The sequence below is a fragment of the Marmota monax genome, unplaced genomic scaffold (assembly GCF_021218885.2).
Source record: "Marmota monax isolate L192 unplaced genomic scaffold, Marmota_monax_Labrador192_F-V1.1 WCK01_AAM20220418_F8-fsc00029, whole genome shotgun sequence".
Lineage (NCBI taxonomy): Eukaryota > Metazoa > Chordata > Mammalia > Rodentia > Sciuridae > Marmota > Marmota monax.
Window position 1 is genome coordinate 2,769,547 of NW_026693024.1, and position 24,318 is coordinate 2,793,864.

At 40.6% G+C, this 24,318-nt stretch overlaps 1 protein-coding gene across 4 annotated transcripts in view; it reads right to left on the reverse strand.

Moving 5' to 3' along the window:
* Positions 1 to 3,687: 3,687 nt before the first annotated feature.
* Positions 3,688 to 24,318, reverse strand: part of Mylk4 (myosin light chain kinase family member 4) — a 75,446-nt gene continuing 54,815 nt past the window's right edge. For all 4 annotated transcript variants that reach the window (XM_046453598.2, XM_046453600.2, XM_046453602.2 and 1 more), the window contains 10 exons: positions 24,107 to 24,212; positions 20,501 to 20,594; positions 20,295 to 20,404; positions 18,845 to 18,986; positions 16,182 to 16,252; positions 15,248 to 15,376; positions 14,493 to 14,645; positions 11,512 to 11,590; positions 7,258 to 7,327; positions 3,688 to 3,909 (listed from right to left, as the gene is read on the reverse strand). In XM_046453598.2, the coding sequence (XP_046309554.1) occupies positions 7,283 to 7,327; positions 11,512 to 11,590; positions 14,493 to 14,645; positions 15,248 to 15,376; positions 16,182 to 16,252; positions 18,845 to 18,986; positions 20,295 to 20,404; positions 20,501 to 20,594; positions 24,107 to 24,212 (929 nt within the window). In that variant the 3' untranslated portion in view covers positions 3,688 to 3,909; positions 7,258 to 7,282. The remainder of the gene's footprint in view (positions 3,910 to 7,257; positions 7,328 to 11,511; positions 11,591 to 14,492; positions 14,646 to 15,247; positions 15,377 to 16,181; positions 16,253 to 18,844; positions 18,987 to 20,294; positions 20,405 to 20,500; positions 20,595 to 24,106; positions 24,213 to 24,318) is intronic.

Sequence of the window (24,318 nt, forward strand, 5' to 3'; positions counted from 1 at the left end):
CATACACATGATGTATGCAATCAGCACATTATGAATCCATTTTCAGTTCTTATCTACAGGGATAAACCTCATCAGAAGGACTTACTGACCTCTATCAGTTGGTCAAAATACACACACATCCAACATCTGCACAGTGGGGCCCAGATGTTTTCTGCTCTGTTGAATGGGCATTGTGGTTGGGTCATAAGCCTTCAAGGAAGGTGAAACTGCCCCAATTATACAAAACAGGCCTCACTTAAATGGAGCAGGGAGACATACACAACACATCTACTGTCAGAAGCTGCAGATTTCAAGGTATGTGAGGAAGTCATCTGAATCAGTTGCCTCTTGGAAATAAAATTTTCATCTCAAAAAGTTCTGGGTAGTGGTGGTGTCTGGGGTTGTAGTTCAGTAGTAGAGCATGTAGGAGGCCCTGGGTTTGATCTCCAATGCCTCCCTCCCAAAATTAATTAATTAAAAATAATAAATAAATGAACCAAAGGCCTTAGCGGTGTATCATGATAGAAAATATGGATTTGGGTTTTAACTTAAGTAAAAGAGAGAAAAAAATTTGAAGATGAAGCAAACACAAAGTAGGGAGAATTGGAGACAATGAGAAGCAAGACTCAGCCATGTTTCAGCCCCTGTGGATGGCAGAATTGCCAGGGACCACAGAGATGAACTGAATCTAACCATCACAGCCCACCAAGATCCCTGCCTGCCTCTTTCTGTCACTTACAATTTTACAAATGAATTTGCTAAAGGTGCTGGTCTACAGCCCAAACTAAAGAAGTGCAGGTAGGCAGACTGGCGCTCTTCGCCTAATCACTGGGTAAGGGCAGAGGCAGCATCAAGGGGAAAAAAGGAATAAAATGAAAAACAGGATATTCTTGTTCCTAACATAAAATCCATATTTTGATTCTAAAATGAGAAAAAAAGTATACTAATTTCCATAAAATGGATGAAAATGTAACTATTCACACATCTTTTAACACATACATCCAAATATGCCATGTCAATAGCACCATGCCTATTTACATTTTTTTTAAGGAAAGAAAGCAAATTAGTATTAAGTCGGAAAAAAAGCAACTAAAAACAAATCTACAGGACTCAACAGAGATATGTGATACCCAATTTCAACCTGGAAATCATTGTCCCAAGTTAACTCAGATGACAGTTCCTGCTAAAGTTCTTTTATGCAACAAATGGGAGCATGACATCTTTTCTCCTATTTTTAAATATCAACAGACTCTGGGTGAGGGTTTGATGTCTTCCAAATTACAAAACGTGGGGACTCTCTCTTCTTAATAATTTGTAGGTTTATTTCTCTCCAGACAGTGGGAAGTGCCACATCAGAGCTTAATTTCCTCCATTTGCTAAAGGAATGGGAGTAAGCAAAGTCACATTGTTCATTAAGAAGGTGGAGGAGAAATACGGCCTCTCAAATCCTGATGACTTCTTGGAAAAATTGATCACAATAGCCCCAGTCTAGCCAGACTTGGATTCTCTGGTCCACACTTGTGTCTGGTTTGATTCCCCGGCTTTGCAAAGCCCCCTTTCCCCCAACAGAGCAGTAATCTACCACGTTACAGGCTCTCGCTGGAGCAGCCATTCGTGGGTGTGGAGTGAAGGGACAGGATGAACACTAGACTGATAATCTCCCCATCATGGTAACCCTAGACTGCACTCACCGACTCTGCAACTATCCTCAGCTCTCCTATAAAAGGCGCCCTGCTGGCATGAGGATGGCTTCCCATCCAAGCATAGAAATTGAACTACAAATTCAAACAGCATTCATTCTCAAAGTAGAGTTTCCTTTCTAAACCTCAAAAACTAAAAAATATTTTTAAAGTTTAAAAAAAAAAACACATCCACAGGGTCATTGAATGGTTTAATTTGGCAAAGAAATTGTGCCTGTATTTGACCTGAGCTGTCCCTGCCATGTGTGGCAGGGCCTGGGGAAAGTGTATCTGCCAACGTGAGTCAGAATGGAAGCTGGATGTAAAATGCACATCCTGCAACAGACCTCCTGCTCAATCTGGTAGAGAATTCACGCCACAGGACCGCAGGACCACAGGACCACAAACGCCCTTCCACGCGGGGTTTCAAACCAGACCCTTGTGTCCTATTTAGCATTTGAGTGAGTGCCAGGTCTCTGCGGTCTAAGAGTATTAATGCATGCTCTGGCTTGTATTTTTCCAGACTCAATGAATAGCATCAGCTAAACATAGCACAGTAATGTAACACTGCAGTCACAGGACTGTGTGTGTGTGTGTGTCTTTGTGTTTCTTTTATTTTTTTAAAGAAAACATTTTAAACAAAATCACATAACAGGAATATAAGAGAAACCATCCTTAAATTAATATATAGGCTAAAAGAAAAAAGAAATGTTTTTAAATAATAAGAGCGAAGTCTAGAAAGAAGTTTTATACCTAGCACATGACCTTCAATGAATTGCACATTTCCCTCTACTTCTTCCTCCCCTTTACTTTAAACATGACAATAAGAATGTTGTACATTAATTATTTAAGGACGTGCTACAAGGATGCTTTAAGTGGAGGTGAGAGAGAATGGAGAACAGTGGGAATCAAATCTGCCCTCACTGATAGAACCACCAAGTTATTCTGATTGTGACAACAGAAGCCTACAAAGATTTATGGCTAAAAATAAGGGTATCTCAACCCAACACTTATTTGGATATGGAAAGTTCCCCAAGCTGAGTGGTGAGCAGAGTGCTGGTGTGCAAGGGGACTCCAGTGGTCTTGGCATTGTCTCTCCTTTGTAAGAAAATAATATGCACATTTTGTTGTTCACATCTCAGTGTCTTTCTGGGCCCTAAGTACCACATGCAGTAACACTTATGTCCCTTATTAAACAAGTGTCAGGAAATGGTTCACAAACTTGGGAATAAGAAGATTACAGCTGGAAATCATGGTCATGCCCAAAAAGTGAGAGAGAGAGCCCCCTCATCTTTGGTATCTGCTTTCTTTACAATCCCCAAATCCCATGAGATTCTGTGTAGGTGCTATTTGTTTGATGACACAGAGAGTGGACAGCTACTTCCTGGTCACTTCAATGTAGGAAGCCAGCACTGTCCTTCTCCAGAAAGCACAAGTCCAGCTATTCTCACGGACAGCCCCCATGACTGTCGAACTTCTTCCTAAAGGCTGTAGTTTTAGGACTAACCATAAGCAGATAACTTTCACATCGCCTCCCCAGATGAATGTACTTCAGGCAGATGAGCTGAGCATCACAGGAGAGCTGGGAGAGTGCTGCAAAAACACACTGCACCAATATGAAAACAGAAACAGCCATTTGGAAGACACTCACGCACTTGGGGGGAGACATCAGAATAAACAGAAGATATGATGTCTGCTGCCTCTTGCTTCAGAACTCTAAGAAAGCCAGCACATAGATTATTTAATCATTGACTTCACCTGATTTTGGAACAAATCAAAACAAGAAATGGAAATAATATTCAAGGGTCTGCCAAACAGTATTTTTTCTGAAAATATGATCACCGCTCAAGTGGCATTGTTTAGTTACTAGAAGCTGTTTGCTCCCTCTAAATGCATCCTGCAGGTTTTTAAATCTCAAATAAATCTCAAGACAATTGCTCTAGTAATCTGAGAAATAACGAACATAATGCACCTCCTGTCCCAGTAACTGACATCCAAAAATAAAAATAAAAACTCAAGAAGGCCGAGAAACATCTTCTCAACGTGTACTACATGGGATGTGGGGATCTCTCTGAGTCCCCTGAGAATGGGTGCCTGGTGCCCCCTCTATGTTCACAGAGGTACTCCAAGTTCAAGTTTAAGTTCAAGGGCTCCCCCTGCTATAGCCGCCAGTCATCATAGGGGTCAAGGCATCAGAACTGCTGGTTTTTTTCCAAGTCTTCTCAAAGCAGCAGCAACCACAGCAGTTTTCCTGCAAAGCAAACAAAATATGAATCTTGTTAATTCAGCAGGACTTTAAAAATTGTAATTAGTTGGTTGTGCCCCTTAGGAAAACCACACATGGCTTTTTTTTTTTTTTATAATGAATGTGTGTATGTGAAAGAGAGAGAGAGAAAAAAAGGGGGGGCAGCGGGGGGGTGGGGGAGAAAAGAAACCTCTTGATGGATTGCACTGCTTACCCGGGTTGTTTTTTTATTTTTAGCTTATGCAAGACATTTTAGCACTATTTGCAATATCGAGGGACAAAGCCGCTTTGTTTCATCTAGAGCTCAGCAGCTCCTGAACTGTTGCCACCAGGCCAGGTCAGCTTGATTCCAGCATCAAAGTGAGAATGCGGGTTACTACGTAGGGAATACAATTGTCTCTCAGTATCCATGGGGGATGGTTCCAGGACCCCCCATAGAGACCAGAATCTGCAGATGATCAAGTCCCTTATGTAAAGTGGCACAATATTTTCAAGGAACCTATCCACAACCTTCTGCATAATTTAAATCATCTCCAGATTATTTATGATACCTAGTATAATATAAATGCTATGTAAATCGTTGTTATCCTATGTTGTTTAGAGGAAAATAACAAGAAAAAAAAGTCCATATAGACACAGATGCAATTGTTTTATCCAAATATTTTCAACCCACAGTTGGTTAAATCTGAAGGCATGAACCTGTGGACATGGAGGGCGGATCGTATTTCCACTTAACTTTACAAACATCTCTGACCTAGGGCTTGCACACTGCTGCCCTAAATTATTCCTATGGATCTAAAGGGGGGTCCGAAATTTATATTTCAGAGGCTGGCAAAAGATGCAAGGGAGGAAACAAACCAAGTGCCGCCAGGTTGACTTTGGGACTGTTTCTTTGATGCATCAAGAAACCTCTAACAAATTGAAGGAGATTTATATGCCTCAATTTACATTGTGGATTATGCCTTATTCATAAGGCCTGGAACTTGTTCTTTTTCCACAGACATAATCTTTAACCACCAGATTTTTAAAATCAATATTATCTCAAACTTGGTTTCACTCATAATACATCTTGCCAAAAACCTCATCTCACCCTCCTGGCAGGGAATATTGTGAAGAGTGATTTAAAAACAAAACAAAACAAAACAAAAAACTTTTCAGATGCATTTGCTCCCAGAGTTCATATCTTAAGGTTTAATTTTTAAATAAGTAGGGGCTGGGGTGTAGCACAGTGGTAGAGCACTTGCTTAGTATGCTCGAGGCCCTGAGTTCAACTCCCAGCACCACAAAAGAAAAAAAAAAAAAAGTAAGAAAGTAAACTAGGAAGCATCTAGGTTCTGCGGATCTGAAGCGATTCTCCCTTGGCCTGAGGTGAGACCTAGGTGAATTTCTGTGGTCAAGTGGGGCGGAAGGCAGCCAGCCCATGTAGTCATCAGGAGGCAAACGTGACATGACTGAGTCCAGAGAGGTCTTCTCATCCAGTACCAGCAAAGGCTGTATCTAACTGTGCAGGGGACCAGCTTCCCTCTGTGTCCTGTCACTATTCAGGCTGACACTGTTTGCCATTGCATTGAAGTGCCAGCTTTGTCATGGAGGGGGTCTACGTCCTCTTACCACCACTCCTCCTCATTCTTTCCCTGCCAGGCCCTGGCGACAGGACAGTCTTGGAATGCACCCCCCTGTCACCCAGTGAATTTGTTCCCATCAGGCCTCGAAAGTGACTCCAGTATTTCTGGTGGGAAGGTGGTTTGTGGCAAACCCTTGGGGTTTGTGGTGACTGGGGACAAAACTGCTTCTGGGGGAGAGGGTGAGGGAGGAGAAAGGGAACAGACACAGGCCTGGCTGCTTTGAGCCCTGGGCTCTCAGGACTCATAGCAAATGCAGCTCTCAGAGTGCTGAAACCCATGCCTGGCACCTCCTACGAGTCCCAAAACTTTAATGCCTGTGCTATTTTTGACAAATAAGAAGGGTCCTTGTAAATTGAGAGCATGAACCTTCTGCTGACTGTTCATAGATTTCCAAATAAGTGACAGGCTCATAAGTAAGTGATCCTTACATGGAAAACCAAGTATTTTCTCAACACTGGTTTGTGACCTTGAGTACAATGCACTGAGTTATTCCTACCCCTTCTTATTTTACAAAAGATTTGAGGCAGTTTACAAGAGTATATTCAGTCAAAAGTAGATGAAAACCCTAGGCCCAGAAAAATACAGATTAGAATAAGGGATCCAGACCATGGAGTCTAAGATTAACTACTATGTACAGGCTCTGGGTTCAATTCCCAGCCCTGGAAAAAAAAAATGGGGGATGGTATTTAAGACCAGTGCACAGCAAGAACACAGACTTGTATATCTTAAGTCTTGTGCAGTTGTTAAAATTTAGCAACTGCACAAGATACTGTGGACTTGCTGCCTGAGATGAGGGAGATGACCTGCTAGAGGGTCAATGTCCCCCTTTGTAATCTTGGTATTTCTAAAAGTTCTTCTTTATCAGTGCAGTGTTACTTCTTCAGTCTTCTCCTCTAAGGCATACCTGGCTCTAGATTATGAATATAAAAGAAGGTATTCATGTACAAAACTATCCCTTAGTAATTCTGACAAAACTCTAAGTCAGAAGGGAATATATGTGAGTTTGTATGGAAGTGGCCTTTCTTGGGGCCAGAGAGTGGGGCCAAGTTCACAAACAAAGTAGTGGGGAATAACATGGGCTTTATCTTTCAAGACACCAGAAAAAAATCATGCTTTACCATTTCCTAGCTACCAGGCCTTGGGTGAGTTATTTATTTTCTGAGTCCCTAAAACCGAGTTTCTCCATCTATATCAAAGAAGGTACCACTTCCTCTAAGCTTACACGATGGTAAGAAAGAAAAGACCTGAGACAGTTTCTGTTCAGATACTGGAATCTCCTGAGCTTATTAGTGGGTAGGCACCAGTCCCCGTTCTCAGGTTTTTATTGAATTATCTCATCATAGCCCCCTAATGAGCTCAGCCAATGAGTGATACTGTCCCCAACCCACCCAACAGGGAACTGGGCTTGCTCCACCAGAAAATGACAAAATCAGGGTGCAAACACAGCAATCTCAATCTGGGACCCTCTATCACCCCACCCCCACCCCAACTGACATATGGCTCTGCTTCTCATAATGTCTGTGCAAGGAACATTGGATTTCTTTCTTATTATTCTTTTTGCTTACATCTTGAACAAATGCCTCTGTAGGAAGAGGCAGGCAGAGCACATTCTCAAGATTTCTTGAATCTGGGCTTTTCTGGATTGCCATCCTGATTAGCCCCAAATGAGTAATTTTCTTTGCTCTTAGAGTGAAAAAAAAAAGGGTGTGGGGGGGTACCTAAGACCAACCTTGCAGGTGGACGCCTTCCATGGACTATTTTGTCACGAGGTTCTGAGCATCAGAGCTGCGATTCCTTTTCTAGGAAAACCAGGAGACATTTGGGGGAAGCATTAGAACTGTTTTCATCAGTTCCTGACTTATGATATGAGGACATATAGAGAATCAGTAATCTCCTGCTGAGTGGGAAACAGCCTTTAAGAAGACATTCTTGAAGCCTAAGTTACTGACAACCTCCTGGCAGACACACAGTCCAGCTTGAGCACATGTCCACTCCTGTAACCCTCCACTATTACTTCCCTTCCTTCTTATTCAGAATCAGGATCAATACAATTTGTACCTACTTATGCTTTATTTTTACACTTGTGTGTTTTGTCAAAGCCCACTTTGACAAAGTGCAAGAGCCAGGACTTGTGATACTGGAACTGCACTGACTTCAAAGATGAATCAGACACTAGAGGTTTCTTCCAAAAGTGTTCTAACCTAGTCAAGGACCCAGGTGATGTAAGTGCCGCAGGGAGATTCAAGAAGACAGAGAGAACCTCCAGTCTGGGTATGTAGAAAAGCCATCATAAAGAAGATGGCATTTGATGTCAGCTTTAATCAGTAGGACTTGGACTGATCTGCAAGGAATAATGGAAACAAGTCCAGAAATAAGAAATAAGAGTTTAGGATGTATTGGAGCAGCTGTCATTCTAAGTGTGTTTGGTTTGGTGTGGATAATGGGGGAGGTGTGAGGATTTTTTTTTAACCAGGAATTGCTGTAGGTTAGATCTTAACTGCACCCCAAGGGACAGTGTGTTGAAGACTTGGTCTACAGGGTGGCATCATTGGGAAGTGGTGGGATCTTTAAGAGGTGGGGCCTAGTGGGAGGTCTTTAGGTCATTGAGGCAGGTTCTCAAAGGAGATTATGGGACTCTGCTTTTTCCTTTTTTTGTTTTCCAGCCAGGAGGTGAGGCTTTGTTCTACCATGAGCTCCCACAATGACGTGCTCCCACCACAGGTACAAAAGTGATGGAACCAATTGGTGATGGACTGAAACCTCCAAAACTGAGCCAAAATAACCTTTTTCTCTTTTTAAGTTGATTATTTCAGGTATTTGTTACAGTGATAGAAAACAGACTAATACCAGGAGTAATATGATCAAGGTTGTAATTAAGGAAATGATGGCTTGATGGACTAGGGAAAAGAGTGAATGGAGGTTGGCTATCAGCTAGCTCATAGATGCTTTATTAGTTCATTAAGAAAAGGGCGTGAACTAAGGTAGTAGCACAGAGAATAGGAAAAAGGTTAGAAAGTGTCTTACTTCTGGGAGAAAAGAAACTATGCCATATTTGTTCATATTTCCTTCCTCTGGCCCCAAAGCATTTAGGAGTTCTGTAGGAGGAACTCAGAGAGTCCTAATTGATTCAAGGTTTAGAGTGCTTTGTTCCACCCCAGGTGAGAGCTGTTTCTGATGGGAGACGGGATATGTTCATATAGTTGGGAACATAAGAAAAGATGCAACCACTGCATGTCATCTTGAGCATAAGACAGAAGGCAGAGAATTTCAGGACCTTAATTTCTAAGAAAAGAACATGCTTCTTAAATGACTGATGATAGGCTTACTCATCATTAGGCCTGATGATAGATGATTAAGGCCTATGCTATTAAGCATAAAACGATTAAAAGAAATAGATAAGAATGCATAAAATACAAGTAAAGTAGAATTTAAACTGATAAGTAGTTTGGGTCAGAAATGTTTGATATAAAGGTAAATTCTTAATTCAGAGACCATATCAAACCAAGATTATTGCAAAAATGAATCTTCTGAAAAAAATTGAGTCTCAGTACAGATTGAGCATTTCTAATCCAAAAATCTGAAATCAGAAGTGCTTCAAAGTTTGAAGATTTTCCAGTATCAACATGATATCACATGTGGAAAATCCTACATCTGATTTTATGTGATGGGTCACAGTCAAAAAGAAGATGCACTAAAAGTATCTTCAGGCTATATGTGTAAAATGTATATGAAATATAAGCAAGTTTTGTGTTTAGATTGAGTTCCATCCCCAACATATCTCATTCATATGCAAATATTCCAAAAAAATGTTTTTTTTAAAACCCCAAATTTGAAACATTTCTGGTCCTGAGCATTTCAGATAAGGGATACTCGCTTGTATTTCATTGGAAAACATAAAACATAATGTTTGTATATTGGCTTTTCATAACACCAAATATGTACAACCCAAGAATGATTCTGGAAACGTTGTGCACACCCCTTTTCCCTAGTAGGATGGTAGAGCAAGAAAGTTCAGCTCCAGACTCTAGAACTCACCCTCCCTTCCTCAGTGTTCACATCTACATAATGGGGATGAAAATGGTGCCTGTTTCATAGGGTTGGCATGAGGGTTTTTGTAAAGCGGTTAGGGCAGTCTCTGTCACAGAGCTGCATAATTATAATTTTAATGATGAGATTTATATTTTTTCTAAAATTGTCACTATTCTTGAAATATTTATTCACCTCAGGTGCTAGCAGTTGGATGAAATAACAAAAAAGGTGATTTTTTTTGTTGTTGTAATATGGTTTAAGAAATATTTTTAAACACTTTTTAGATCCTATAATGTCATTAATTCTCCACTGTGGTTTCTATATTGTCCTGCCACGTCAAAGTGTATTTGGACACCAATAAGCTTGGATAAAAATACACTAGTGGAAAATGGGCTCAAAATAAGTTGGTCACCCTAATAAGCAGTTTATGTAGTCTGGGTGAGGTACTGGCTAGGTAATAAGTCTATTTTTACTTGGCATCAGTACCAATTATCAAGGAAAGGTATATTCAGACACAAATAAAACTCAGTGCTGATGCTGAATTTAGAAGTAGAGTTAATTTCAATAAAAACTGGATGTGGAAAAAGTGAGTACCTGAAGCATAGTCATTCCAAGGTTTGTTGGTCAAGGGAAAAGTTCCATTCCAAAACCCCAGGGAGTGGGGAAGATGAGGAGAAAAGGTGGAGGAAATAAAAATGTGTCACACACACACACACACACACACACACACACACACCAGACTGGGGCAATGGCAGAAGCCACGCTAACTGATGCACATATCAGGCCTGTCACCTGGGAACCTGAAGCCATAGAATGCTTATTGTCCCTCTGTGCAACTTTTCTGGTTGAGCATCCTAAGTCCCAAGTAAAGTTACTTAAATATTATTCATCTGTTTCTGTGTTATTTCTAGAATCCACAATTATTTGGATGGAAACAGCATGAGGGAGTCAGAGAAGCCAGCCAGGAAGCTACTATAGCAATTCAGGAGACAAATGTCCCAGGCCAGGACAACCGCAGAGATGGAGAGAATTGCAGATTCCAGAGGTAATTGGGGAATATTATGTACATAACATGGAGGTAGTTAAATATGAGATGGGGAAATTGAGGGAGAGGGAGAAAACAAAGAAGATGCCTGAGGTCTAGTTGATGCCACTCAATGGACATTCTTTTCTGGAGGATGGTTGAAGATGAGATGAGGTAGGGAAAGGCAAGGGCTGAGAAGATCCAAGTAGAAGCATCTTGTACCTAGGTGCATATATGAATCTAAAGCTCAAAAAAGAAATCAATGCCAAAGAAATAGATGAAGGAATCAGAATATAAATGGTAAGGCAGTGGGAATAGAGAAAGATTTCACTATAAGAAGTAAGTCCAGAGCATGGGGTCAATTATTTGTAACAAATATTTCAGTCTTTAGTCTGTGGTACAAGTCTCCTTCACATATACTTATAGGGACATCTAGACCAAGCTGAATATCAGAGTTAAGATTTGGTGCCCAGAGTAGATTAAACCAGGTAAGCAAAGAATTTATAATACTGAATTGTTTTAAGGAGGGATTTATCCTGAACGTTTATCAGCATATCTTCTCCAAAACTTTATGTATGTATATAATATTTTAAACACACACACACACACACCAAATGGGGTGTGTGTGTATATACATAGAATTTTGATGTGATTTATTTAGTAAAGGATAAAATGATTTAATAATAAATAATTATGCTGAAAATAATACTCTATTAACCATATATAAACACCATAATTAACATTATTTTTTAAATGCAAAATACTCAATAAAAGAACCTTAAGCAAATTAACACTAGTACAAGATTTGAAGACTATGAGAAAAGGCATTAGAAGGAACATTATTTAAGGTTAAGGTGACAGTAGCATTATGTCCTCAAAACACAAGAAAATAGGAGGGAAAAAAAAGAAGAAAGGAAGAAACCTGGTTACCTGTGCCTTGAGTCTGGAGTGGAGCTTGTGGTCTGACAACCAGGGGTGTTTGAGAGCTTCACTGGCACTTATTCTCCAACTAAATGGAAAAAAACTCATTAGTAGGAACACACCAAACAAGGTCTACATTTGTCCCTCATCTTTGGTGCTGGTAGACCAGATGGCCAAATGTCAAATTCACAGTAAAGTGTATCTTTTCTAGAATTGTGTGCTGAGGATGAGGGCAGAGGTCACCATCACATCCAATCAGAGTAACAGCATTGGAAAAGCAAGCAAGACAAATGATCAAAATTCTTGTTAATAATTGAATACTTCCAAATATAAGAAATAGTTCTTGTGATATCTGAGTCTCATAAATTGAGTTCCTAACAGTTGAAGAATAAACCCATATTTATTATTATGAGAACAACAAACCACAATGATTATTGATTATTACAAAAGTAATTCAGGTATTATGTCTTTTGTATATGTATTACTAATGTTCAAACAAAGAAGTTTTGAAGAGTTAAATAGATAAGGAAATATGGTTAATATAATTATTCGAAGAAAGTAGGAATACTTTATGAAGAAACTATCTGCTTTTGCAGCTACAAAAAGAGGTTTATACAATTTTAGAAAATAATACTCTCTTAACCATATATAAACACCATAATAAAGATGATATCACATTCTAATTCTGAAATTTGTAACTTGTTTGGTGTACTAATATGGATCACATAAAAATAACTTTTCAAAATAAAAACTACAACTGAGTGCAATTTCTGAAAAATATCAAGTCAGTAGTTTCAAACAATCATAAAGCTTCAGTTTGTAGGATTAAGTCAATATAATTGCTTCATCAGATGCCAAATATTTAAGTATCAATTTGAAGAGGAAATATGTCTTTAGTGACATTATTGACAGCATCACCATTACAGGACCATAACCAGACCGAGGTTATTAATAAGAAAAAACTCCTCACCTCCTCCAACCACAGATGGAAATGTGATTGTGTTTAGTACCATAAATTTCCATTATTAGATGTCAGAGAATTGCAATAGTGGACAGTGCTGAAAAATGATTATTCCTGCACTGTCAGACTTTTAAAATCTTAACATTGAAGAGCTAATAATAACATTTTACTCATCATAAAACTTTTAATAACATTTCAGCTTTATCTTTGTACCCCAGAAATTTATGCTACCATGGTAATATGTGACATTATTTTATCCAACTATTGACTTCAAGACTAAACCAGTCGAACAAATGTTATGGGATGCATCATAGGTATTAAACAAAGCCCTTAGACTGCAGGGGTGAGCAAGGCATAGGCATTGGAGTCGCTGGTCCTGCTCAGGATCTGCTCTGCCTTAGCCCCAAGGCTTCATGACTCTCAGCCTCAGTTTCCTCATCTGTAAAGTACTGATGGTATGTCCATATACCACTGGATTTTCCAGAGGTTAAATAAGGTAATACATAAAAGGATAGATAGATCGATCGATCAAATATATTTATATAATATATATGTACAATAGGTTCACAGTAATTGTGGATTTCTCATCCCCCAAAGTTTCATAGGGTTGGCACTTTCTATCTGTCCACTGCCTATAGTACAATAATGTGCAAATAATAATAATAACCTTAGCTATTATTGTGCCCTTTCATTAAGGACAAAGAAAATCACAATACAAATTGTCCCTTCTCTTAGACTGATGCTCTTAGCCTGGCTAAGTCTTCACCCTTTAGGGACTCCATTCTGGTCTTATCTTTGTGTTGACCACATTTGTATTATTGATTTTTAAAAATAACTATCTCTTCTATTAGATCATGCATTTACTAAAGCAGGACTAGGTTTTGTACATCTAAGATGGATGCCCCAATTTGTTTGCTGGATTATGGTAGATGATCAGTGAAATACTTGAATGAAAGGATTTCCCATTAGGCCCCACATCAGACCCACTACCCATGCTGTTACCCTACTCCACACAGCATCCCTCAATCTATTGATTTGTGGTCATGCTTATTAATGGACCTAAAAGTCAAAAAGACAATAAGACAACAAACCAAGTATTACTGGCTCTGACAATCCTAAAGACCACCTACTGTTACATGGTTTGGGCATAAAGCCATCTGAAATAGTATGTTTGACAGGTTAATCACAATGTCCCTCTCCCTCTATTATTCTAAGATGCAAGTCCCTGTATTTCAATATTGTTCTTTATCCACTGAACTTTGAATGAATGTGGTTTTAGCATTAGAGAAACTAGAAGGCCATGTAATACACAGCAGCTCAGTGTGTGGCCTTGGAGGAAGGTCAACTTGTGTTTCAGTATCAGTTCTGCCCCTTAAAAGCCATGTGACTGTGGGCCAACTGCTTAGAGTCTCATCGATAAAATAGTAATAATCAGAGTTTCTACCTCTTGGAGGAGGAGGCAAGATGGTGACTAAAAGAGATAATATCTAACTGACTTTTAAATGACAGAACCCCAAAAAGCATCTGGCCCCCAATAGATTCTCAAATGAAATGGTGGTTATTCAGCTGCCCAGAGCCATGCATTTGGCTTAAATGGGTGAAAGGGATTAAAGATGAATAACTTGGGGCCTAACAGGAGACCATGATTGCTAGAGCTTTGTTGCAAAAGGCAGAAAGACATAAAATGATAATCCTAAATGCCTCATGAACACAGTAGCCCCAGATTTCAATAGACTTGCTAGATATCACTAGAGGGATGATTTTCTTTCTTGGGGTTTGAACTCAGAAGTGCTTTACCACTAAACTACATCCCCAGCCCTTCTCATTTTTTTTTAAATGTTTTGAGACAAGATTTTACCAAGTTGCTGAGGCTGACTTGACTGGCCTCCAACTTGCAATCCTCCTGCCTCAGCCTCCCCGTCACTGGGATTAGCCCAGCATCCGGGCTTTAGGGGAATGAATTCTAATAAGCCCAGTGGTACATATTGTTTCCCTACTTTTCCCAGAGCACAAGATGAACTTAGGTTACCTCTTCTCCTTGATCAGGAGCTTGGAGATGAATTCCCTGGCCTCCTCTGAGATGTCCTGAAATTCTTCATCCTCTAAGTCCCACCTGCATGCCAGGATGTTGTTCAGTGTCTCTGCATCATTATCACCCAGGAAAGGAGACAAACCGCTAAGTCTACAAGGTGCAGGATCCAGAGTGAGTATTTTTTAAATAGCCTCAAAACCTTTACAGACAGTTTGCTTTTTGGGGTTCTGTCATTTAAAAGTCAGAAGGGGAAAATAACCTAACAATGGAGAATAATAATTTTATAATATATCATTGCAAACAAGGAAATATTTACCTCCCCCACTGAACTCCTAATTCAACAAAGGCAACTGTGAAAGCTGCTGCTACACTCAAATATGAATTTTCAAAAGATAGTAATTCCTTGTTAAAGCATTTTGTAGCTAGAAAAGTACTGTTGTATACTCAGAAGACAAACACCAGGAGTGTCACCACCAAGTCTTTCTCTTTCTTTTTAATTCCTTTTAAAGCTTCAGGTGGTATCAGCACTCAAAGTGATTTGTGAAGACACACACATTCACTTTTTCAGATGAGGTGGGGGAGAATTCACTCTTTTCACCCACAAGATTCAACAGAACCTAAGAAGCCACAGAGTATGGTATGTTGTTATTTTTAAATGACCTAAATCGGGGCTGTTATTCAAAAATAGCTAAACCTCTTAGAATATGCACAGATTTAGGCCAAGCATACGAGAGACCTGCACAGGGACTTACAGCATGTAGGCGATGACCCCCACACTCCACATGTCAGTCGGAAAGGACACAAAATCATAGTTCACAACTTCAGGGGCAAGAAATTCTGGGGTTCCAAAGTTCACCTTCAGCTTCTCTCTGGGTTTGTATCTGAAATTGAGGAGACAGGATGGAAGGATGGAGAGTGTCAATCCAAACTCCAAAATCGGGATCACAGAAAAGAGATGCAGTCTATGAGACGGAATAACTTCAGCGATCCAGCAAATTCAAAATAAATAGACTTTAAAAGAAATCCTGTCTTTGTACCAGCGTCCAAAACTTGTGAAGAAGTCCCAGGGGTTTCAAGAGTCAAAATTTATACTACAAGACCGTAATAATCTGAAACAGTTTTGGCAAAAGTCACTCAGAATAATTAGAACATCTAAATTATAGAATATAATGTAAAATGATACAGTCCTTGACATGTACAGGCTTGAATAAGCCTGCATTGACGAATAAGGAAAAGACTGCAATAATTTACAACACCCATTTTATATGCATCGTTAATGTGCTGAATTGTTAATGTGTCCATGTAAACTTTTTATTCCCTTAAGAAGCATATATGTGCCAGAACCTTTGGCAATCTTGTTTAAATTATTAACATTTTAAAAGTAAATCTGCTTGTCACTGATGGAACAAATATAAAAGACCAAGACAAATTCTTAAAAATCTTAAACTAATGGCTTCTAACTTACTAAACTTCATTGTATTAGGTTTAAATTTATCATATTTTTATTACATGCATTATAGAGACTTTTAAAGACAAATCTCAAATTTGACAAGGTAAGAGAATGTAAATTTCATAAATTCTAAATGTGGACGTGAAACCAAGGAGTATATCAGATTTACTTTGCAAAGATTGATCATCGATCACGTCCCCTAATCCATTCCTACACCTATGTCCGAAGAGACATACCTTCTGGCCAATCCAAAATCAATAATTTTTATTTGTTTAGCATCCCGATTCACACACAGGATATTCTCAGGCTGCCAGGAGAAAGAGACACATTAGCAATGAAAACAACAATCCTTTACTCAAATTGTCCTTGAACCACAACTAAAAATACAACGATGCTCAGGAAAAACATATCAGGCCTTTCACTTGGGGGCTGGCTTGTCTGTGTGGGTATTTTCTCCTTTAATTATGTGGTGGATGAGGTTGCGGGGACACTGCCAACCTTGCATTACCCTGCCTGTCCCTCTCCACAGCTTTGCAGTTGACCATAATGCATGAGTTCAGGCAGAGGCCTCTTTGAGGGAAGGAGGAGGCTGTTTCAGGACTTCCCAAATGGACTGGTGGAGGCCAGCTAGATGTGACATTGGCCCCTCTAAAATTATTAAGTATGAATTTCCCCTGCTTGGAGGCATATTTCATCCAAAGATTTATGAGTTCCAAGAGAAATGGCCTGATTCGCTTAACCACCCAGAATATGCAATATAATGTGAACTCCCCTGACTTTTAGATTTTTCTTTTGCACTTTGTCTATGGGAAAGTCTCATGTTAAAGCAAAGCTGTTTCCTCCTACTCATTCTTCATTCTCAGAAATCCTAAGGTTTTGCTGAGTTTGGTCTCAATGCCTGAAGCCCTTGACTAATATTTCCTTTGAGTTAGATTCAGGTAAGACTTCACTCTGCTAAATTAACAGTCTGGGACAAAGTGGGAGAAAAACTGGTAAGTAGCACTACTGCCCAATGTCCCTAGAATGTCCTACAAAGGGACCTATATTTATTGGGATATGAAAAATGAGGTCTGGGAGAAATAAAGGACTTGATTTAAAGTCAAGATTATCTCTAAAAGAGAAATAACATTTTTAAAGGAGAGCTGAACACCCTCAAACTCTAGTCTCAACTCTTCTCGGAAAACTGAGGACAGGAACCAAGTCTTTGGATGCCAGGATTCCATTCCCCCATCCCTTAGGAGGGATCATAGCTCACCTCAGGGATCATAGCCTTGGGGGAAAAAATTTGATTTGCAGAATGTCAAGAAGGCACTTCAAAAAGTTAATTTTTCTGATTGTGAAATTAAAGAATATTCATTGGATATGATTTTTAGAGCAGAAAAATATAAAGGAGACCATTTTTAAGTTACTTCTCCTCTCCCCTATATAGTGACAGACATTCAATACTTTGGGCCCTTTTCCTTCCAAGGAGCTTTTGCAAAAGCTAGTCCTTAATGACCCATCCAGCTGTCACCTTTATTATCATCTCTATACACAAGGCATAACTAAAATGGCCTATTGCAAGTTCTCAATCAATGTTATGAAGCCACAGATGGAGTCATTTGACTTATGATAGGCCAGCTCCTGGCTCCGGTTGCCAATAAAATCCCTTTAGGGATATCTGCAGAATATCCACACTCAACGAAAATGCACCATGAAAATATGCATTATCATACTCAGTTCATGGCCAAGGGCTTTGCTAAGGATTTTTGACCTCTGACTTTGTCGTTTTATATACCACTTCCCCTGGCCCTCCTTCTGTGCACCAGTGAATGCGAAAGGCAAGGCACATAAATCAACAGCGAGGGAAGCCAAGCTGTAGAAGAGAGGCCCATGGAAAGCTATTTAAGGAGGCTAGATTTATTTAGCTGCACAATCCCTGGTGACTTGCAATAGATGGTATATTATATAGAATTCATACTTTATCTCACTGTCATGCTGTGCAAACAGGGAAATGAACAAATGATCTAGCCACACAAGATGGACTTTGACTCATAGCTGCAACATTTGGCTTGGTCAGTGTTATTCAGTCTCCATCTTTTGTTAGTTTGGAATTATGTACAGTTCAATTCTAGGGGCTTCATACTGAGAGAGATAAAAAAGGAAGGGGTAATAAATAATAGGAGAGGGGAAGTGGTTTGGCATCTTTTATGCATTCCACCATTTCCAGCATGGTGCCCCTCCCTGTCCTCTCTGCTCTTTGACTTTGGAGCCCTGCCCTCTGGCTGCCCTACATTCCCTTCTCCATAGTTTCTACTAGTGCTCAGGCAAGCCCTTAGGAAAGTAGATCCCAAAGTCCAGAGCTTCCTGAAACAGTTCAGGAGAGCGCGGGGGATTCTTAGAAACCTGGAAAGTGTAGTTACTACTAGGGAATTGTGAATTGTGGATTCGCCTACATATCCTGATAATGAGGAGGATATGATGAGAATACTGTGGTGGTGGTAGTGGCAGCTTTAATTCTAAATTTTTCAGGAAACTACCCCCACTGATGATTTCTTTAACACAAGCAAGTTACTAATGAACAGTAGCCTCTAAAAGGGGGCATAGTACCTAAAGATGGTGTCAGAAGCTGAGAATGAGATAAGAATCTAGATTTTCACCAGGTGTGTTAACACACTGATGTAGTCCCAGCTACTTGGGAGGCTAAGGCAGGAAGATCACTTGAGCCCAGGAGTTTGAGACCAGCCTGAGCAACACAGAAAGACTCCATACCAAAAAAAAAAAAAATTCCTGAAAATGTAACCAATGACACCACAAATTTCCTGAGCTGGAGTATATCTGGCAAGGCCCACAAATCAAGATGGGGTGGGGGTGGGGGTGGGAAGGCTTTAAATTTGGCAGAACAGAAAACATGCCCCACCTTCAGGTCCAAGTGGAGGATGTACATCTGGTGCATGTGCCTGATCCCCTCGCATATCTGCCTGATGAACAGGATGGTATCATACTCAGTCAAGTTGTAGTTTTCATCAATGATGCGGTCGAACAGCTCCCCGCCCTCCACACTACAGAGGGAAGAGAGGTGGCGTTAGTTCTGAGCCCTGGACCATCACATGCTTTTCTTGTGGCAATTTGGTGTGTAAGTTCCTCTAACTCTTAAAAAAAAAAAAAAAGCTGTGTGCACAGTTATTTCTCTGCCTTCTTTGCTATCTCAATTGGGTGGTTGCTCTTGTTGTATATACCTTCAATTTCACAAAGGGAAAACCTCGAAGACTCTTCTATCAGTGGCTACAGCTCAATGCTGGAGACAACGAGGACTCTAAGGACATAGTCCTCAGACCAATTGCAGGGACAAAGTGCTTCTATGGGAATGATACTTTACTATATAAGATACTTTATTGCACAACAAGAAGCAAAACCCAAAATGGCGGGGGCGGTGGGGGGGAGTAAATATTGATTCAGTGTTAGTTAGAACTCTTGGCCTACCTGCGTGCCTGCCTGACAGGCAGGCGAGTAGTTCTAACTTCTTTTTGTTCTTTCTCTCAATTTTTCTTTTGTGGTGCTATGGATCAAACCCAAGGCCTCACACATACTAGACAAGTGCTCTACTAACGAACTACACCCCCAGCCTGAAAAAAACTACTCATTTTCTAACCAACCAGTCATTAAGTTTTTACAAAGGTGATTAAATGGAAGCTTCTCACTCTATGCATCGAGCATTTTACATAAACTTTGTATTAATGAATCCAGTAATCCTGGCTTGGCCACAGTTTTGCTTTCTGGGGTTTTAGTTACCAACAGGAAACTGTGGACAGTGTAGTACAGTAAGATATTTTGAGAGAGAGATGACATTCCCATAATTATATTATAGCACATTATGTTTGTCCCATTTTATTATTAGTTACTGACAAATTAAACTTTATCATAGGTATGCAAGTATAAGAAAAATATAGTAGCTAGAGAGCTCAGTACTGTCCTTGGTTTCAAGCATCCACTCCGGGGACTTGGAACTTATTCTTGGAGGACAAAGGGGGGATGACAATACGTTGGAAATGAGATGTAATTCAAAAATCGCTTTCCTCTAGATTACCCAGGACAAAATGAAAGCTTGATTCGTGGTAATATAGCTTAGATACAAAGCTGTATCCATTTTGTCCTGCTTCATCTTATCCACACGTCGCATTGGGAGATGTATATTCTCTAAGTGGTCTGCCTTCTGAGACTGACACGACCATGTGACTCAGACAAATCAGATCCAAAGGTGCAATGGGTTTGATTCTGGCCCTGCTGAGGCAGAATGCAGCTGCAGACTCCTAGTTGTGAGTGGGGTAGAGGAGGCGGGTAAAGGGGGGTGGGCAGGAGGGGACACCTACTACTCCATGACCAGGACGATGTCATTCTTAGACTCAAAGGCGTCATAGAGCTGGATGAGGTTCACATGGTCCAGCTGATTCATGACGCTGATCTCGTTCTTCACTTCCTCCTGAGAGAGAGGAGACAGGGAGTTAGTGTGGTGGAGAACGGTTAGGAGGGTGGCTCCTGCACCCACCTCCCCCCATCCCCACCCCATGCCCTTCACCTTGTCCTTTGGGCCTCTGGTCTTGATGATTTTGGCAGCCAGCTTCAGGCCTGTGGCCTTCTCTTCGCACTTGTGAACCTGGCCAAAACGCCCCCTGCCAAAGGAGAGAACCGCACAGAATGAGACACTGCCAACCTGCCAGGGAACCCGGCAGTCACTGCCACACCAACAGTGCAGTTTCTCTGGGGCTTTTCTTCTTTGAACTTGAAGAGCAAACCTGTGTGTGCACCCACTGTATCCCCTGGACTTCTGAACAGCGCTAGTCAAGGTGTGGTTTAGGTCACTTGTGTCAGATCTCCCAGGAGGGAGCGTGTTAAGAATGTAGTATTCTGGACCCTACCCCAGAACTATGGAGGCCGGAATTCAGGGTAAGGCCCCAGAATCTGCATTTCACCCTTTCTCTGGATGATTCATGTGCACACTAAAATTCAGAATCACTAGTTGACAAGACAGAATCTTTCTGAATACATATGAATGTAACAAACTGGGCTGGGTAAGCATATGAATGATTCAGTCTGTGGGGCAGGTATATCAGAATCCATTTAGAAATTGCATATGAACTTAAAAGAGATGAAAAAATGATATCACATATAGGTACATATGATCTGAAGTACATACTGCCTTGTTGCCAATGGGTATTGTCTCAGTTTAGCTTGGGAGTCAATCCATATGTGCTTCTGATATGATATAGGTTGAGGGTGTGCCTCCAAGATTCATGTGTTGGGAGCTTGGTCCTCAGTATGGCAATGTTGGGGGATAATATGGAGATGTTTTAAGTGCTGGGACCTAATAAGAAGTAACAGAAGGAATTGATGTAGTGCTTATGGAATCCTGGTTAGTTCTTATGAAAGGGTTGTTATAAAAGAGCAAACCTAGTGTCTCTTCCTGTTTCATGGTGTGATCCCTAACTCTTCTACTTTCTCCTACTTTGATATTGTCTACCATGATGTGACCAACCAGGGAAACACTCATCAGAGGCAAGTCATGACAGGCATCATGCTCTTGAATCTTTGGAACTGTGAATTAAGTAAACCTTTTTCCTTAATAAAGGAGCCAGCCTCAGGTATTTAATTGAAGTAACAGAAAACAAACTAATATATCTTCATACCTTTGTGATCACATTCCAAAATGCACACTTGTGAGCAATTTCTAAACTTGATTTGCTTATTTTGATTGCTTATCTAGTAAGGTAAAATAGAACATGTGTCCCTGCTGTGTGCAATGGTGGCTGTCATGGCAAGGAATGAAAGGGAAGCCTCCCTAACTGCACAGTGAACTTGAACAAGGACACTTTCCTGGAGCCTGCAGAGATGATGATGATAGCAACACCTGACAGAGGCGGGGCAGTGACAGCCACCACATTCCAGTCAACTCAGCTTCCTACCCAGGGCAGAAGCAGGTGGAGCTTGGAGAATGATGTTGGATTACTATAAACATAGCCAGGGAGTAAGTGCAATTCCAACCACCATTCTACAGGAAACCTGTACTGGAGAATATGAATACAGCCCCAGGCACCTCCTCTGTAGTCATTGTTTAAGAAAGTACTTTTACCCCATCACTAGCAATGGCCTAGAACTGCCTAGCCCAGCAATGGTGAGCCACCACAGTTTGACACAAGGGTTATCTCCACTCTGTGGCTCTCTCACAAGATTTATTCTGCAAGGGCCTTGAATGATGAGTCCACCTCCCAGTAGTCAAGCTGGGGTCACCAGACTAATAACCTCATATTAACTAAACATGATCATCAGCATTAGTCATATTTTCAATGCTGTGACAAAATACCTAAGATAAAAAAAACTTAAAGGGGGCTAAGGTTGTGGTTCAGTGGTAGAGCGCTTGTCTCGCACATGTGAGGCACTGGGTTCGATCCTCAGCACCCCATAAAAATAAAGAAAGAAAGATATTGTGACCATGTATAGCTTCAAATTTTTTTTTTAAAATTAAAGGAAGCTGGTTTCAGAGGTTTCAGTGCATGGATGTTTGGCCTGTGGCTTTGGGCCTGTGGCAGCATAGTATGTCATAGGAGGAGTATGTGGCAGAGGAGTTGCTCCCTTCATGGTGGCAGAGAAGCAAAAAGGGAGAGAGAGGAAGGGACTGAGATCCCAATATCTCCTTCGAGGGCACCCCCCCCCAGGAACCTAACTTTCTCCCACCAGGCTCCTCCTCCTACAAGTTTTACCAGCTCTCAACAGGCTTATTAAACTAAGCCTTTAACACAAGGGCCTTTGGGAAATATTACAAATCCAAACTATAGCAGGGATATAAATATCCTAGAGGCCACAGGGCAGCAGACTAAAACAGGAAAAATTTTTGAAGATTCAATAATCCTTGGCATCTTATAGCATCTCTACCAAAAGGAAAAGGTCAGATGCTGAATCTTGACCCTCCTACCACAGAAAAGGAGGCCAGCACTCAATGATCCCTTCACATCTTGAAGGCAGCAACATGCACTCAACTAGTTTGCTGAGCAGATTGTGGCTGCCAGTGTTGAGTGGAGCCCAGAACAAGGGACGACCAGCTGCTGGTCTAGACTTCAGTGCAACCAAGCAGATCCAATGGTGCCCATAGGGGGCAGAAAGGAAGTTGAAGGGGCACTATTGACAAACCTTAGCCAGAAAAACAGCACAAACCCTGGGAATTGTTTCAAAATTTCTTTTGCAAATAACTATTCTCCTTCAGAGAAATTAGTTGCTGGCTTGCCACTGAAATCCCTGAAGACTCAAATACTTCAGACTTCCATGGCACCAGTTCATGCTGTGGAATCCTCATTTCTCCTCCGCCCATCCCCATGTCCCATGGGAAGTTCTCTCATGATCACCAAGGAAGACATTCAGGTGGTTCCATGTGGCAAGGGCAAAAGGAATATGGATGGGAAGAGGAAGAAAGGACCTCTTGAAATCAATGAATTACACCCCAGTAATTAATTGCAGAAATCTATTTCTCATGTGTTGGTAAGTAAATTTTGTATATATGTATGTAAATTTTCTGCTTTCCTCTTCCTTTTCTTTTCTTTTCTTTTTTTTTTTATACAAAGACATGCTGATGATAGCAAACCTTATAATTGAAGCTTTGAGTTACAAGATATCATAGAGGCAATTGTGAATGAAGTAGAAGAGGAAAAAACATCTCCCAGCCTAAATGTGCTCCCATTTTAATCTTTCTTCTTTAGGGAGAGAACATGCATTTCGGTGTCCCTCAAATAAGCTCTTCAGTGAGGAAAGCAATCAATTAGAATGGATAATAGTAACCAATACAGTAACAGTAGAAATGGAGAATGATACAAAAACTTTGCACATGCCACAAGAAAGACATGGCGGTGACTCATTTCTACGTTCTGTCTCCTGGGGTTTAAGCCATGGCTTTGAACAGCTTCAGAATCTTCTGGTGACTCACGTTGGGTTTTTCTTACTTTCAGACATTACAACATGGGAAGTAAAAGCAGATAATAAATGTGGAGTTTAGTGACCACATCAACCTTTCTGGCACCCGTGACAATTTTCAGAAATGGCTGAAATCTCTTGTCTGTCTATAAATGTTCTACTTCTCAGGAAAACGTTTCTGAAGCCCTCAGGTCTGTCTCTGCTGTTCCAATTGAGCATGACTTACCCTCCCAAAATCTCTGTTTTGCTCACGGTATATAAACTGTTGACCGCTGCTTGCCTGGCTGTCACAATTCGATGATCGAATGGGGCGGCAGGAGCAGGGATGTCATCTAGGAGGTGAGAGGAAAAAAGGGCTGTCTGTCAAGCAGTCTGACCTCTTTTTAGCATCTAGCATTGGACTTCATAATAAAAATGTGCTCATTTAATAATTAAATA